We start from the raw sequence: 18,510 nt of genomic DNA on the forward strand, positions 1-18,510 counted from the left end.
ACATGCTTTATAATCTGTGACTGCAATGGTTAATGGAAGTACAGTACACTGATGCAGTTTTGGGGCTTTTTCTTTGATCATACGCTGTACATGTTCCTGAGTCTCACGGGACCAAGGCTGAGCTGCCAGCATTATTTCAGAAAATATATCTTGCCTTTTTTCTGTGTGTTGTGTCAAGTCAGTTTGCAGGTATGAAAAGGAAGTCACTGAAGTCTTGTTGCAGAGGGATGGGTGTAAGAGGAAAAGACAAGACATCGGAAAGCCATTCCAAAACTCTTTATCTTGCAGGTTACAGTGTGCCAGTATTTTAGATATTTGCATAATCATCTTTGTATCCTGGCAATGTCATGTATTTAAGTAAGAGGAGTAGTTTTGGGGTTTTTTTGTAGGGGTGGCTTTTACCCATTAACAGTAGTATATTTTTAGGGAGAGGATAGTACAAGTATTCTCAGCTTATATGTGTATGTCTGTGATTAAGGGAACTGAGAGTCAGCTGGCATCATTTGCTCAGTTAAGGTAATTTTACTATTCCAGACAAACTGCGAGAAATCAGATAAACTAATTTCTGAGTACAGCTGTACTGGTGAGGTTGGAGTAGCAAATAGGTGTGGACCTTTATTTAGTCAGAATCAGAGGTGCAAAAACTCTGAAATCTATTGGAAGCAATGGCAGATGTGGAAGCAAAATAAGGCTTATCAAGGAGAGGGATAGACCAAAATGCCTATTTATTCAACCTCATCAAAATTGAAGCAGAGAGCCTATGAAAGAATGAAAAAAGAGGTACATCACCAGTTTCCAACACTCAAGGTAAATTATATCTTGCAAAGCCAATTTAAAGGTGCAGTGAAAGTATTCTTCAGCAATAGAAACAGAAGGAAACTAAGGAAGTAGGGGGGTGTTATCCAGTAAGGGTGAGGTGGGGACCAAAGGCAATATAAATTGAACCTAGAAAGTTAATATTGAATGAGCTGCTCCAGATTTCAGTAGCAGTGATCGTGAATGCAGAGACAGCATTTTTCTGAAAGTTAATAGAAACACAGCTTTTAGTAGCTGAATAGAGCACAAAGATTACTTTTTTGCATTTCCATTTGTATATTCTAATACAGAGTTACTAACTCATTATCAGTTTGTGACAAGCTGTCTCTCTTGCCAATCCTTTTCCCCTTGAACTGCCATACTACTGATCAGTCTTTTCACTGGGTGTGTACACTGCAGTTCTCTGGATTCACAGCGTGTGTTTTCAGACTGCTTCCTTGTCTGATTAAATTATTATGCTTTCTGAATTCTAACAGTGTTCTTCAGCATACTAGCATAGCATTGTTTGCATGTTTAGTATGGACATTGAATTCAGGACCAAAGTCGGGCAGTTTTTTTCAGTAGCATATTGCTGTGTGGATTAAGCTTAAGATACTAAAATTTATTATTGAATTCTGATTTCAGCACATGAAGGCTTTTACAGTACATTTTTTTGTATGCTCATTTTCTTTTGAAAGGGCAATATGAAGAGGAAATAGTAATCAGGTTTTGTTGAAACCTACCAGTTTTAAGGAGGAATTTTTAACTGTTACGGAAGTTTAGGCAGCTGTAAGTATCAATTTTATGTGTGTGTGTGTGTACAGGAGAGGCAGGATTATGTAACAAAAACTAGATGATGTCAGTGACAGGCTGGCAAGAGTCATTGACACAATGAGAAGCCAGACATCTTCTACATACCAGGGCCTGAGGGCTTAATTTGATCTACTCTCTGAAAGAGTGGATTAATGCTGCAACTATGTGAGGTGGTCAGGGGAGTAGAAAAATGTGTTTGCTGCGTGTGGGTGTTGCTTATTGTACATGTACAATCCCCATTTCTTAGGTGAGTGTTGTTAAGATGCAAACAACCAAGCTTCTAAACAAGTCAGAGGAGTGTCAAATGCATTTTCAAAATGAAAAAAATTATACAGAAATTTATAGGGATATTTTACACTGATAGGCTTCCAAATCCTCTACCTTTCTTCAGGAATAATTCATGTTTGTTAACGTCACATAGAGGGGCTTTCTATGCTTTATTTTCAACGTTTTTCCCATATCTGTTGTCCATTTGGCCTTCTTCCCACACCTTCCCTCTCTCAAACGTCTTGTTTCCTGCTGAAAAACTGCTGACATTTTTTTTTTCCATTTCAGTCTATTTGAAATAGCTGTAACCAAACTATTATATCCTGATGATAGCCTTTGGTCATTCTTCATCCTAACAGCTATTTCGAAAGACTGCAGGAGTCTAGTGCATGACATGCCATGAAAACAGATTTGCTATATTGTCAGTATGATCATAGTTATTTCTGACATAATTCAGTAACAAGATGCTGAGTAATTTGAACTGTATCTCTCCAGCTGAATAATCTGAACCGTATCTGTTCAAATCCCTCTAGATTTGAATTTAGCTAAAAATTTGTTCTTCCCAGCAGCCACAGGTATTGTTATGTAGCCATCATAAAAATTTTAAAGGAGTGTTGACAGACACCTGGAAATAAAAGCTTTGATAGACGTATGTATACTATAGTTAAAGACCTCTGGTTCCTATTTAGATGAAAACAGTATTTTAACTGGAAACGGTGTACATAAGTGCCACTCTAACACAAATTTCTATTTAATAAAATGTATCTGTTCACATTATATTTTTAATATTTCAGGATTATGGTGACAGCATGTGGTATAAAAGTAATTTTTATTGATTTAATAATAATTAAGCTGAGTCATAACAAACTTTGTAGAATAGCAATAAGAAAATAATAAAAAAAAAGCTGAGCGAAAAACATTGAATTTGTTCTGAATAGTCTTAGTTCTTCCATAAATTCTTAGTTCTTCCATAAACTAATAGAAATTGGGTTTTTCCAGTACAAATCTCTGTCTGATTACCTTTGCAAGACTTTAAACTTGTTTTCCCAACTTTACAGTTACCAGTCAAGAAAAGGAGAATTCTGTATGCAATATTTTCAGATTGTTTACTTTCTTAGCAAATTGATTAGAACACGAGCTGATCATACTGCTGTAAGAAATAGTGTATATTGTTTGCATATCTATTCAAGCTAGTTTGTTTGATATAAAATTACAATATATTACACAACCACATTTGCCATGCTGAGCATTACACCTGCATTATTTGGATGCATATTAGTTGATCCTGTACACTATTAACTCTGACCTAATACACGTTAGAAAGATAAGCAGGGAGTGTTATGTTGCCTCTTCTGACCAGCACTGTGTGGTAATATTTAAAGTGCAAATTGTGGTGCTTGGGAAAATCACAGATCATTAGCTGCTTCTGTTGAAATGTTGGCTTCCCTTTGTGCAGAGATCCTGAAAGAACCAAGGAATATGCTCTTTCAGGAGTCGTTGCCTTGCAAAGAGACAAGGTAACACCAGTCAGCTGCCTGAAAGTATCAAAACAGAGAAAATAGCTTGTAGGGATTTAATCATCTGGAATAGCAGTATTGCATGGGATTATTTAAAGGAGATATTTCTGTGTCAAATGTTTTGAATTTTTATGATATATGGTTAGAAAATGTTTTGAGTTTTTTTCTTTACTTATACTCTTGAAAGATTGTTGTTATTGATTCTAAGATTTATTTTCCTGAATTGTAGATATATCTGGTAGAAATTCAGCTTTGATCCAATAGTAAATATAACTATAAAGGAGGATTTATTTTTACCTCTGAATATAATTTATGATAATGCTTTCAATTTATTGATAAAGTGTTTTAATTTATGTATTTAATGTTTTCTCTGGGAGGAGTTTCAGCTTTTGTTGTGTTTAATATATCTTTTTACTTCCTAACATGTTAACTATGTATGTGGCATATTTATACAATTAAATAGTCAATAGAATAATGTTAATAAGTACAACACCATTTGAAAAATATACCTTTTCTCCATAACAAACTATTAATTATTGCATTCAACAATTTAAAGTCACTAAGTCTGCTTAAAGAATAGGTGCAAGTTGGAATTTGCTGAATTAAAGTCCTGGATACTTACTCATAAAATGTGTTTGCTGAAATACACGCTACTTTCACTTCTTTGAAGATTAGTATTTATCCAATTTTGTAATAGCTTGGAACAAACTATTTAGAACTATGAAAGTGAGGTATTTCTGTTGTTATGTTTAAAGTAAGAACATAGTCTGAATGTGACAATTTTTAATTACTGCAAAAGAAACACTTAAAAAATATCTTCACTAAGGGGCTTTTTGTTGTTCTGCAGTCTCAGTTTGAACTCAGGGTATTCCATATTCGTGGAGAACACGCTGTATCAACAGCTCAGCTTGAGGATATCATTGCACATTTGAAGAATGAACTTGATAATAAATTAAATAGAAGAAATGAAAAAGCAAAGGATATTGGTGTTTCTACTGAAGATGATAACCCACCAAAGACATACCGAAATGTATGTATACAGACTGACAGAGAAACTTTCATAAAGCCTAGTGAAGAAGAAAACAGAGCTGTGAAAAATAACCAAATAGTACCCAAAAAGCTTAATATTTCTTCTTTGTCACATAGTATTTCTGTCCAAAGTGAAAATAAGGACAATTATAATGTACAGTCTTCAGAAAATATCTTATTTTGTCAACCAAAACAAATGCTGCCGCCTCCTCCTCCACCACCACCACCACCACCTCCTCCCCTTCCTGATTCTTCACTACTAGGTTTAGTTCCTCCACCACCACCTTTGCCAATGGGTCCAACTTCACAGACATCTCAGTTTGGATCTGGTGCACCACTGCCACCTCCACTTTCTGAAGGCTGTAGGAATTTTCAAGCACCACCACCACCACCACCACCTCTTCCAGGGTTGGGACCTCCTGTGCCTCCTCCATTGCCTGGATCTGGGTTACCTCCACCCCCTCCACCTCCTGGGCCTGGGTTATTTTTTAATAGCACTTTATCTTCAAACCAAGGTCCTCGAAAACCTGCCATTGAACCTAGCCGTCCCATGAAGCCTTTGTATTGGACACGGATACAATTACAAGGCAGCAGGTAAAATACATTTATTTGAACTTGGAGTTGCTATTTATAAGTTGTGATACAAGGGTATGTGTACTTATTTTTTAAGACAATAAAAAAAAAACCACAGTCTAGGAAGGTGTAACAAAACTAGTGGAGAGGCATGGAATTTACATGTCTTAAGAAAAAACTGAGCCAGTTCCAGAAGTCTAAAAATAGTTCATAATATACGCATTATAAATTTAAATTATGTGCATTATAACAAAAAGATATTTTGTTGTTTTGTTTCCAAAAATCCAGGTACTCCATGGACAGCTCTAGTGACAGGGTGGTTCCTATACTTAGCACTATTGAGAAAAAGGTAGCCAAGAGATTAGAAACATCTTATTTTCTTAAATCTCAATTAGAATTGAAATGTTAAAGTTGGGTGAGGTGAGAACTTTGAGTTTCATTTTTGCTTTCCAGTCACTTCAAATGATACCATCTTCAGAGCCTTATTTTGTTTTATCTTCTGTAATTCCAGCTCTAGAAACAGTTAAACTGGAACGTAACCTCTGTGCATAATTCAGAGCAGGAAAAGTAAAGCATACATATAAGTATAAGCAGCTCAGGAGCCTGTAGCATGAAGCAGCCATTACGGAGGAGTCTCAGTACAGATAGAGATCTCTATAGTTTGAAAACATAAATATAAAAAATAAAAAGCCTCCCAACCTTACTATGATTTAATGCTGGGATAAAACACTAGATCCACTTGCGGGAAGGGATGCCATCCAGAGGGACCTTGACAGGCTTGAAGAGTGGGCCTGTACAAACTTCATGAAGTTTAATGAGGCCAAGAGAATCCCTCATATCATTACAGGTTGGGGGATAAAGCAATTGAGCACAGCCCTGCAGAGAAGAACTTGGTGATACTGGCAGATGAAAATTTGGAGATGAGACAACAAATTGAGCCTGAAGCAAAGAAAGCCAACTGTATCCTGGGGTGCACTAGGAGAAGCATGGCCGGCAGGTCAAGGGAGATGAAGGGTACTTTTTAGGGAAGCATAAGCGACATAAAATATTTCTAGTTTAACAAGAAGCTGCAAAGGTCAGGAAATACAATTCAATCATGATATAATTTTTCAGGCCTTAAAATTGAAATAATTATTATCTGTCCAAAAATATTTAAGCATAAGTGCAGTTGCAGAGATGCTAACATTGTTTTAAACATTCTAATAAATTAAATATAGTAGAGGTTATTATATATGATCTACTATGTACATACACTATATTACATACTGTATAATATACTGTTATTGTATATTATAATATATGAGGACTTACAGGTGATTTATAATAATAAGTCACTCTAAATTATTTATTTAAGTATTTAAAATTATTTATGATATTCTTAATATTTTTGTATGTTATTGTTAGGATTATATTTCAACACTGTTGAAGTAAATATCTGTATTTAAATGTATTTAAAGATGCATTTTAGTTTACTGCTTTTTGCCTGAATGTATTTTTATGAAAAAGAATAATTATTCTGTTATAGTAAAGCATTGTAAGTTGTTAAAATTTCATGTAGTACATTTGACAGGAACAAATAATTAATGACATATCAGTTGTAGTCTTTCAGTGATTGAGAATGAAAAACATTGAAAAATTTGGAGCAGGAAGTTAGAGCATTTTGGTTTTCCTTTACTTTCCCAAAACTACTGGTGAAAAATTGTTTCATAGTAAATAAATAATTGGTCCATGAAAAAGAACTTATTGTAGTTCTTCCTGTTGATTCACTGAAATAAAAATGTTTGTTCTGAAATACTGGTGTTTCTTCAAGCTTTTGCTGAATGCATGGTAAGGTCCAAGGTATAGCTTTCTAGTGAACTGATGGTCACCAAATATAATGATTCATCAGTTTCTTGGGCTGCACTGGAACTGGAAACTTCTTCAAGGGTCTGCTGCTCAGTTCAACAGCTACCCAGAGCTTCAAAGTTCTTGCTAGAGAGCCAGAAAGAATCCTTCATTTTTCAGTGTGGCTGCCACTAGGGCTAATACCAGGGAGCGTGTCCTGTGACACAGAATATAATGCATCAGCTGATTCTAATGGGAAATTTAGAATTCCTTAAACATCTGCAGTAGCACACGTACAGTTCAGTATTAAGTAGAAAAAAATCCTGAATTTGAAAAAAAGAAATTAATTTTGGTACCCCTTTAATTGGTAGGTATTGCATTTTGTTGCTCATTACATTTAATAAAAGTGTGTTTAGTGACATCAGCCACTTGTGCTTTATAGGGGTTATCATCACTTCTTTTATTTTTACTGCAAAGAAGTTCACTGTCTTTTAGTGACATCTGCTGGAAGAAGTGGGCCACCTTCTGCTGATAAACAGACAGGAAGTGTAATCAGAAGTTTATCGCGCACAATTTTCTGATGCATTGAAATGTTGAATAGAAGCTCATTTGGCATCGAAGTGCTGTGTTTGCAGCATTACATAGTATTACGTAGTATTTTCCCCAAATAAAACTAGAGGATTGTGTAGACAAGTTCCAAAGTGTTCCAAAACTAAATCTGGTTTTGGAAGGCACAAAAAAAGAAGGAAAGAGAATCCATATGTAAAATGTACTGTTGGTTGAATGGAGCATAATACTAGTTAGTCTCCCAAAGTATAGGCCACATAATTACTCTAGTTGATATTGTTTATTGTTATAGGTCTAAATAGATTACTGGGAATTTCTATAAAAAGCTGCTGTTGAAATACTCCTAATCCTAGTTGAAGTGGCAGAAATCTCTTGAGATACATTTGTGCAAGCTGCAGTTCTAATATTTGGTTGTTGAACAAAAAACTGTACAATACCAATAATGTATTTTGATAATCTAGCAGGCATGGATGCTAAATAGCTAAACTTTTTGGTACAGCCCTCTGCAAAACATTTTGGTTCCTTACAAGAACAACTTCTATGGAAGGAATGCTATTTGTATAGCAGTGGTGCGTGTTGCTTTGAGTTTTCAATCTCTTATGGATTTTCATCTGTTATGGTTAGATCTAGTATGGCTTTTCATAAATGTTAACTGGAGATTTTTTTTCATTACCTATCCTTTTATAGGAAAACTGCTGTGCCAACATTATGGGAATCACTAGAAGAACCTGATATACTTGATACTACTGAGTTTGAATATTTATTTTCTAAAGACACCACTCAGGAAAAAAGAAAACCATTATCAGAGACTTACGAAAAAAAAAACAAGGCGAAAAAGGTATTTATTGTTTCTTTGAATTTGCTTTTTCTGTGTCACTGCTTAGTTTTACATTTTAAGAAAACTTCCTTTTTATTTATTGTTGAACAAACAGATGATCGATGGATTTGTAAATCTCATTTTAAAGCAAAACTGTTGAATTTCTGCTTCAACTTTTGCTTCAGAATGCAGGGTTATTATTTACCTTGGAATATTTCTTGCCTTGGAAAATTTAAGTTCCACATCCCAGAGAGGTAGGAAAGATGTTGTACAGGAGAACTGAATGAAAGTTCTAATACTTATCTAGAAATGCCTATACTTCAGGCCATGTCTGCCCTTCAAATGATTTATTATTAAAGGCCGTCATCAAGTTACTCTGGGGAACCTCTCTTCCATCGCGATGAATTATATTGGAAAATAAACTACAAAACAAGAAACCAGTAGGCATTTTGGATAAGGAATGTCAAAAGACTTTTTTTCTGGTTTAGCTAAAAAGCTGTGTCTGGAAGAGGCAGGGCAATCATGATTTTAATTGCTTAAAGTTTATGCAGTAGCAATGTCATTCCTGCAGCACAGATAATCGCCTCCCTCAGACATGATACGTTGCAGAGGGAACTTATACTTGTCAATTACAGATGGGACAAAGAAGTGGCATTAGTAGTATTTTCTGCAGGAAAAATTGTAGGCTGAATAATAATCACTGCTGTTCCTAAAACGATGTGGTTATGTAATAGAAACCCATTTAAATAAATAAATTAAATAAATATATATATAAGGTAAATTTATTTGAGTTTACCTGCTTGGAACCACAAGAGGGCACTTGGTATGTGATCTTGGTTATCTACCTTTTTCAATTTTATAACACATATATAAATATAGATGCACATATCAGTGCAATCAGGTCTTTCAAAGCATCTTTGATCATAAACTTCCAGTCTTATGTCTTAGCACGGTAGTTAATGAGAAGTAGTTAATGAGGCTATAGAATTTATAAAATTCAAACTCACGTTACACAAAGAGTGAAAAATGAAAAATGTGGCCAGGATGGGGGCATGCTGGCCTTTGTAAATATACCCTGAAAAAATTGTTGTTATAGTCCTTCAAATGTTAGATTGAAGTTGGGCATGAAGACCTCTGGGAAAAAATTGACATAATTTATTTGACAAATGCTTTAAGGGCATACGGCATGTAGTACACAGCTGTATCTGTAAATCCATTAGTTCACATTTCTGATGCCCTCTTTCTAAAATTTGTTTTGCATTTCATTAATTTACCTCTTTCAGAAATAATTATTTAATAGGAAATGCAGGTTTCTAATGAGCTTTGAAGAAGAATGTAACCAATGTAACTTTAATGGAGGAACAATTTGCACAAATAGTTACCTTGGTATTTCAAAGTCTCAGCAATTAAGTGAATATATCTGTTTCCCCAGATGTGTGACAGCAAACCAGATAGGGAATTAGGCCTGTATTCTGAAAGATGGAATTCCATTATTCTTTTTCCTTGCTACTTCATAAACTAACTTATTTACTACAGGAGCACAATTTTAGTATGATCTCTCTTAACTTTATCCAAAATCAAATTGGATAATAGTTACTCGATCCAATATAGGAAATAATCAGATAGCAATCGGTACTATTTCTTGGGAGAAACCAATATATTTTCTTACAAAGATATATTCTTTATTTATATCACTATTTGAATTATTCTGATTTGTTGTTAAATGTAAACTTATTCTTTTAAGACCAGGGTTATGTTTACTGTAATTAATGAAATGGAGAAAGTTCCTTGAAAGTGGCATGTGAAAATAAAAAATAAATCCCCTAAAAAGATTAATTACAAGTTATGTCTATTAGAGTGACTTGAATGTGATAAATTCATGGGAGCATGATCGTAGTGTTAAAAACCATAGGAATTTGTAGGGCTTTCTGTGAAAACTTCAAAACCTCATGGACAACACTATTAAAATTTCTGTCAAGTGTTCAATTGAAAAATTAAAAATAAATCAACTTTCAGAATTCAAAAGAAATTTTGAGTATAGAAGCATTTTATTTTTCATATATCATGTCTTTATACATTTCTCTGTGAAATTAGTCATAGTAGCAGCTGAATATTTTAGCAAACAGTCCTTTTGGATGGTCTTATGTTTTTCTTTGTCTCCCTGAAAGCCCAGATGTCTGCAGGCTGGCTCCAGTGGATCAATCATTGTGGGCTGCAAGCAATACAGTAGCAGAGAGGCACTTTATTTAGTCACAGGAGGGGTAATTAGTAGATAGTAACAGAAAGCTCCTGTAGATTAACGTAGAATTATCAGTTCTGCTGGCTTCAATTGTGATTTTTCTTGGCTCTCAACTTTCCTTGCCTTTTTTCTAACAATTCCATCTACCTACTAGGGTTTTTACAACAATCTCTTTCTTTTCTTCAGTACAGAAATTTGTACTTGTCTGGTCTTAAGAATGCTAGAAGTGTCATGGTGTATGGAATTGTATAGTCTGGTTAAAGAGGCTTTCTACAGACATTAAGAAAGACATACAAATCTTACGAGGTTCATCATATATTGTAATTTTTAGCTGCTTCTGTAATTTTGTATGTCTGTAAATGCTTCTCATGTTCTATAGCAAAGCCTTCCAGAGCAAGATACAGGTACAGTCATAGAATCAGGAGTAGTAGTTTGTGTTTGAAATTTGTAAGCTGTTTTATCTAATAATACACACAATGTATTCACAGCATTAAATCTCTTCCCCTCTGCATAAATTTTATCCCATTCCACACCATCTTACACAAACCCAAGTTCAGCCTGTTTTGTATTTAGAGAAATGACAGACCAATAAGTGGTGCAGGATTACTTATTAAAACATGATTACTGAATACTTTTCTCCTTGAATGAGAATTACATCAGTGCCTCACAAACAAGTGCCCTATGCAATTGGAAGCAATATTCTGTTTTTCAAATTAGAGGGGAATTGTTTCTTATTTAACTGGGTCTTCTGTATAAAAGGAAGAAGACTAAAAATTAGTGGCCTGTAAAATTATTACTTCTTTAACATCTATTGACATTTCTCTTGCAGTTCCAAATAGAATAATATTATTTAGTTTATTCTCAGAATTATTGTTTTTGTTAAACCAGTCAGAATATTCTGTATGCTTAGTCTATGAAACAAATGGTTCTGTGGAAAGCATTGCATTAGGCCTACAGGAATTTTGCTTTGTTCTATTCTTACCCATTTGTCCACACAGTAAAAATCTTATGGCAACACAGACTAAAATATTCACTGTATGGTGTGCTTTTGTTGCTTACAGCTGATAGACATCTACCATTTTCAGCCAGAAATATCTAAATCTTATCCTACGTAAGTGGAACGGGTGGTCTGTTTTCCAGTGCCATCTGGCAAGTTATGCTCAGAAGGGAAACTTCTGAGTATATATTTATATCTATAGAGATATTTATACTCATATATATATATTATATGCATGCACAATAGAATAGATAAAATAAATATTTATAATATAGATCATATGTATACTCATACGTATACTCAGTGTCAAAATAGAAGAATACATTAAGGGGTTTGTGGGCATCTATGCTGGGTCTGTTTACCTCTGTATTTTCACTTAGGTCCTGTATAATGGAATTTTAACTCGGCAGCCACCATCTAGTTACAAGAGGCTTCAAATTGACTGGAGTGACACTTTAGAAAGCTTTCATGTATCAAAGATATGGTCAGAAAGACAGGGATAAGCACAAAGCTAATAGAGTTAACCACAACGTTAAATGAGTTAAGGACATTCTGCTACCTAAAAATAGTATGACAAACAACTAGGATGTAGTCTAGCAGAAAGGACCTTGAGATTATAATGGCTCACAAGAGGAATGTGAATTGTCAAGTCATGGTACTACTGAAAAGGGAAAACAAAACTCAGATCATTAGAGATATTCCTCACCAGGCAATCTCTTCAGCCATGTCTCATTTAAGGACTGCATGTAGATTTAGGTGCTACAGCCCTTCATTAAACATGTTTTGTAACTGTGAAGAGTGAAGAGGAGCAAGAATGATGAAAAGCATAAAAGTAATCTCTGAGCAAAGAATTGAATTATTATCATTGTTTAGTCTAGAAAAAAGAAAGTTGATTGGGACACAGTAATTTCATCAAGTATGTGCAGCTGCAGGAAAGAAAAATTATGAAAAGCTTTCTCGGAGTAAGGACACCAAAGGAATGCAGAACACTTTTGGCTAGGGAGATTTGGGTATTGAGAGAAAATTTGTTTAGAATTATGCACATATATTTGATAGTCTGTTGAAGGGCAGAAGTGCTTTGGATGATATTTTGAGTGCCTTTCTAACATCATAATTCTGTTACTCAAATAAAAGGCATGAAGTCCACTTTCTGTCCATTGTCCTATGGATGGAAGTGGCTGCCTTTTTTCCAGAGTGGAAGTACTGTCATGATTCCCTAATGTATTGCTTTTGTTCCTGCCAGAGAATGCATTATTAGTTGAGTTACACTAGTTCCTAGAGGCTAGCATCCTGACATGAGGATTAAATTACTAGAATTTTAAATGCAGTTCTTAAAAAAATAAGGTATTCTAACAAGTATTTGGAAAAGGGAAAAAAAAAAAAAAAAAAAAAAAAAAAGAAGGGAAGAATCTTCCTGCAAGAATGATAACAACTTCTCAAAGGACTACAAAGATGGTGATTTTATTTATTTTTAGGGATGTATTAACATATTTTTGAAAACCAGAGTACATTCACTTGATAGTGATACAATGTTAAAATAATACAGTTTAAATGAAGATCAGATGTACCTTTCTGGCACACTTATAGATTCTTTGTTTGTTATGGTAATGCTTACCTGGACTTAAAAGCTCTGTGAAGTGTGTGGCTGCTCATTCTTCTTCAATCATGCACTACTTTGGAAAATTTAGCAGCTTTGAAAGAACTTTTTTTCCTTCCAACTCTACATCCTCTGAAATATTTAATTGAACCCTTATTCTTGTGCATTTTTCTGCTCTGCACCTGGGCCAGGGCAACCAAAGATATCAATACAGGCTGGGGGAAGACATGCTAGAAAGCAGCCCTGTGGAAGAAGACCTAGGGTACTAGTGGATGAAAAGCTGGACACGAGCCACCAATGTGCAATTGCAGCCCAGAGAGCCAACCTCATCTTGGGCTGCATCAGGAGAAATATGGCCAGCAGACTGAAAGAGGTGATTCTGCCCCTCTACTCTGCCCTGTTGAGACCTCTCCTGGAGTACTGCATCCAGCTCTGGAGCCCCCAACATAAGGGGGTTATGAACCTGTTGGAGCATGTCCAGAGGAGGGCAGAAAAATTAGCAGAGGGCTGGAGCTCCTCTCTTATGAAAACAGTCTGAGGGAGTCGGGGTTGTTCAGGCTGAGGAAGAGAAGCTCCAGCTGGACATTATAGTGACCTTCCAACATCTGAAAGGGGCTACAAGAAGGCTGGGGAAGACCTGTTCACAAGGGCATGTAACAATAGGACAAGGGTTAATGGTTTTAAGCTCAGAAAAGGTAGATTTAGGTTGCACATTATGAAAAAGTTCTTTAGTGTGGGTGTGGTGGATCACTGAAATCACTGAAGGCCCCATCCCTGGAGACATTCAATGTCAGGCTTGATGGTGCTCTGAGCAATCTAGTCTAGTTGGAGATGTCTCTGCTTATTGTGAGGGGTTTGGACTAAATGACCTTTATAGGTCTCTTCCAACCCAAGACATTCTATGATTCTATGATTTTATATATGCAGTCTTGTAAATAACAGTTATACACTATTAAGTAAATTGTGATCAAAATAAGTGTTCTAGTTTTTTAAGTATTATGTCTTAAGAGTAGAATTAATCTTTTCTGGATGGGGAGAGTTTACTTTCTAGATGATGTATTAGTTATTTCTCAATATTACAGCAAAAGAATGTGTGCTATATTTAGGAATAAATGTAATTCTTCCCTCATAAGAATGCTTTTGAAGTGTAAGACTAGAAGCATTACAATCTTACACAAGGTAATACAATGCAGTGATTTTTCAGATGTGATATCTATGACATAGAAGAAACTACTGCATCCTGACTTTCCCAGAGAATCTAGATGGATAAATAATATGTAGAAAGAGTAGGATTTATTTCATAGGATACTTCTGAAGTGGTTGAATTTGTAGAAGTCAAAGTTGAAATTAACTGGGCAAAGGGAAAAGTTCATTAGCACCTGTATATTAATCAAATAAATTTCTCTCTGGTTTTGCTCGTTCATTTAGCTAACCTGAATACCCAAGTTACTGGTATGATACAGCTTGGCTGTTTACACTGGATCTAAAAGTGTTTATGCTAGTAAGCTGTTGCAGTTTTTAGTTAAGCTTTTTCAAATGCATGTAGTTGGTCCCACTTTCCAAATTACTTAGAAGCCATAGGTTTTTGGAAGTAAAGAAGAAAAAGGGCAAGATCCATCAAGTTCTTTTAGTATGCAGCTTAAATTTAGAAATTTATTCTATTCTAATGGACTTTCAAATTTGCCTTTCTTGTCTTTTATTGGGTATTTAGACATACCTTTTGAATATTACTTGTATTTTTAAAGTATCACTGACATGCTTGTGAAAGAGCAACTGCTAATCTAAAAAAACATATTGTAAGTTATATTTGTGAAATTGGGCTCAAATTAAATTTTGATGTAAATTTAAACTGTAAGTAGATTCAGTACAGTACCATTAACGTAGGCCTGAAAAAGAGAGAATTTAGAAAATAACATTCCTTTACTGTAATCCACATGCATTCAGTAGCTCCATTGCTGGACTTGCATATTTTGAAGTTACATATATTTGAACACTTATTACTAACTTACCCTCAAAAATTCAAGTATTTTCTGCACTTTTTTGAAGGAATAAGGTAGTTGGATGTTTGTGATGCCACTCTGTCTTTATCTGACAAAAAAAAAATGAGTAAATGTCAAGTAATTTTTGTCAGGTGTATGCTCCAAATGAAAGTCCATCGATCATTTTTGGCCCTTTAGTGCAATGATTATCATTTCAAAGACGCAGGAGGACATTAAAGATAATGGCTTTTCTGTTGTCTATTATCTCTAACAGACTTCACATAATTATTAACATGTGTTCTCATTTAAGAAGAGTGTCAATATTTTGAGTGAATTGCATTTTTTTAACTGAAAGGGATATGTCTGTCAGCAAGTTTTTTGTCCATCTAACTAAATGAGGAATTACAATTAATTACTTTTGTGTTTCTGCAAGAAGGGCAGATATTGCAGAAAATGTTGGAAGCTTTACTGGGTTGAAACACAATGACTGTCTTCAGCTGTCTGTGTAAGATAATAAACAGTGTTCAAACTTGAGTAGAAGTAGTAAAATGCTAGTGTATGCTCCTCCGAAGCACTCTCACTTTCTTTTTATTTTTTTGTGCTGTACTGAGAAGAATGAACACAGCATTTCCTTGTTTGCCACAAAGCTCTGCAGTCATGTAGGGTATGGAAATTATCTGCAAAGGGTAAATGTCTGGTTTGTGGGTTTGTCTTGTTACAGTTTTGATATGAATAAAGATATTAAAATAAGTTTCTTACTAGCTCATTCCTTACGTCCTGTTTTATCCTGAGAAATTTCTATTTGTTTGTCCTTCAGCAAAAAGCTGAAAATAGCTGAAAATATGTTTCATCCATGTTAAATAAAAAATAGTTAAACTTGGCTCTCCTTTGAGTAGAAATAGAAGAGATAATGTCTAGTCATAAGCTTCTGAAGTTTCCTTGGTAACACTTGGGGTGTTTATGTAGGATGGCTTGAGGGGCACACTTGATTCTTCTGCAGGATATTCTTCCTCTGTTTGAACAGGATTTCAGCAGACTGCTGAAAATAGGTCCAGGCTGTTGACTTCACCATAAAAGTTAATGAGTGGGAATGGAGTGAAACACTGTGACATGCACGACAACTTTTAGCTTATGGTTTCTCTCAATAAATTTAAATATTATGGAAAAGTTCCATTCACCACCAGGAGGAAGGATTTAGCTTTTAATCACTAAAGTAAACTGAATCAGTTCAGATTTCAGCACCAGTAAGTGTCCTGGACAGAATGTAGACATTACAGTTAGACAAAACAGTGGAGTCTGTGCTATAATATTTAATTAAATAAATTTCTGGCTGCATTAGAGAAACACCTTTTAATGGCAATGACAGAATAATTTATGAATGTCTTCAAGTTTCAGTAAGTCTCCACTTCTAAATTATGTGATAAATATTTGAAAGATGTAGAAGGGGCACTTGTACAGCAAATCAAGTCACTTAACAACATGAAAAAATAGTTTGGGAACACCATAAATAATGTTAGGGATCTGTGAATTAAACTGGCATCAGGAGTCACAATTTTGTCAGTGACCCAGAAGATTCTGCATCCATTACAAGGATACATTCATAGTCTGTAAGAGTGGGAGGTACCTGGCAAACCCTACCAGCTGACATGGCAGCATCAGCTGGATTTTACCTGCTTACCTGCTGTTACCAACTACAACCAAGTCCCAATATGCAGAGAGGTGATCAGCAATTTGTCTTTTAAAAGAATAGACTGAATAGTTCAGCACAGTCTTTACAAACTTTAATTTTATTTGCCTTATTATTTATGACCTAGAAAAGTGCTAATTTTTTTGTCTCCTTTCCATTTGGAATTCACCCACATAACCGTAACTTGGAGTAAAATGAGTATTTCTGAAAACATGTTCTCTCTTTTACTACTGATTATATGTTTTCTTTGCAACATCTTTCACGTTGCGCATATATATACATTGGTTCTAAAAATCTAATACAAAGGTCCTATCTAACAACTTATGCCCGTTTTAAACTATTCTATTTTCTTGTTCCTCCATTTTCTCTCTAATGGATAAAAATATTAGCCTTCAGATACAGATTTCAGTTAGTTGTAGCTATTTCAGGTAGTCTGAGTAGTTTGATGCCTGGTAATTGTGACCATGTGTACATTTGTCTAAAAAGCATGTGAACATACAGTTAGTTTGCCATTTTAAAACATGAATCTCTGGTTTGACTTTTAAAATTATGCAGGATCTGTTCAATTGCTTGGTTTTTTTAAGGTTGAAGTCTTGCTTAGCAATGTGATCTAGTTTGATCGTATCTGGAGAATATATTAGCACTTAAAATTAATACTTCAGTGGAATGATTGTGAATGTCTTATTGTCTACAATGGCTATAGTCTGGAAAGGTTTTACCTCAAACTAGGCATGTCTAATGGGGCTTATGACAACCTATGAATTTGCCCCTGAACAAGGTCAACTTGGAGGTCAGTGAATGCTATACAAATTGCATACAACTCAAGCCTGTAATTATCCCTGTAAGAAGTTAATGTGCTGCGGAGTTCAGCAAATTCATGTAAAGTAGTTACTTACATTTGATCTGAATAATCACAGTCAGCAGGATGTAATGCTTACAGAGTATTCACTTATGGTAACTTGAAGCCAGATCATCTTGTCTGCTTGTGTACTAAGGAGGTAAAGAGCCTGGATTCTTTCTGATTTGAAGAAAATACTTGAAATAGTATTACTTTCTTAATATCCAGCATACGGACTTCACATACGGGCTGGAGAAAACTCTCAGTATAAATTTTATTTACAATTTTGGCAGAAAATATGCAACATCTTCTTTAACATTTTCACAGTTTAAGTTCATTAAATGATGAATCCTTGCAACAGGAACAGAAAATATCTGTCAGATCTTTGTTGAAGGCAGCACTTATTTCAACTACTTCATGTATTGTGCGGTTTCCATACTCTAGAAATAAGAACTAACATTGCATTTTCAGGTGAGAATGTCACTACATTTTCTCATTTTCCTGTTTTACCACTACAAATCTATTTTTATGTAGGTGAATGACCAAGTAGTTGCACAGTTAAATGCTCCTAAATCCCATAAAACATAGATAAGAAACACATGTATGAGTTGGTATAAATGTTGTCAGTTAACTGAGCATCTTTAAGAATATTACAGGGAAAAGGGATGACAATTACTTAATGCTTTTAATATTACCAAATATCCAAATGTCAGTGTCACTCAAGTATTAAAATTAATTTGGATACATATCTATTAAATATTTTTTTCAGATACCAGGAATATAAATTTAGGAAAACTTAGCTATCAGTTTTAATCTTACATATGAGCTAGTATTTTTAATATCATTTGTTCATTTTTTGCCAAAAAGATAGATTTAGATGTGTTCACAGTAAAATATAAACTAGCAGACAAACTAAAGAACTTGTGATGTACTCTGAGCGCCTTAAATAGTTCTCTCTTGATCACCTTAAA

The 18,510-nt window shown here is 34.7% G+C and overlaps 1 protein-coding gene across 1 annotated transcript in view; it reads left to right on the forward strand.

Moving 5' to 3' along the window:
• Positions 1–18,510, forward strand: part of FMN1 (formin 1) — a 119,893-nt gene that overhangs the window by 38,192 nt on the left and 63,191 nt on the right. Inside the window, exons 4-5 of the mRNA XM_010007743.1 lie at positions 4,240–5,015; positions 8,073–8,223. Of these exons, the coding sequence (XP_010006045.1) occupies positions 4,240–5,015; positions 8,073–8,223 (927 nt within the window). The remainder of the gene's footprint in view (positions 1–4,239; positions 5,016–8,072; positions 8,224–18,510) is intronic.

The sequence above is a fragment of the Chaetura pelagica genome, unplaced genomic scaffold (genome assembly GCF_000747805.2).
Source record: "Chaetura pelagica isolate M959 unplaced genomic scaffold, ChaPel_1.0 scaffold70, whole genome shotgun sequence".
In the NCBI taxonomy this organism is placed as follows: domain Eukaryota; kingdom Metazoa; phylum Chordata; class Aves; order Apodiformes; family Apodidae; genus Chaetura; species Chaetura pelagica.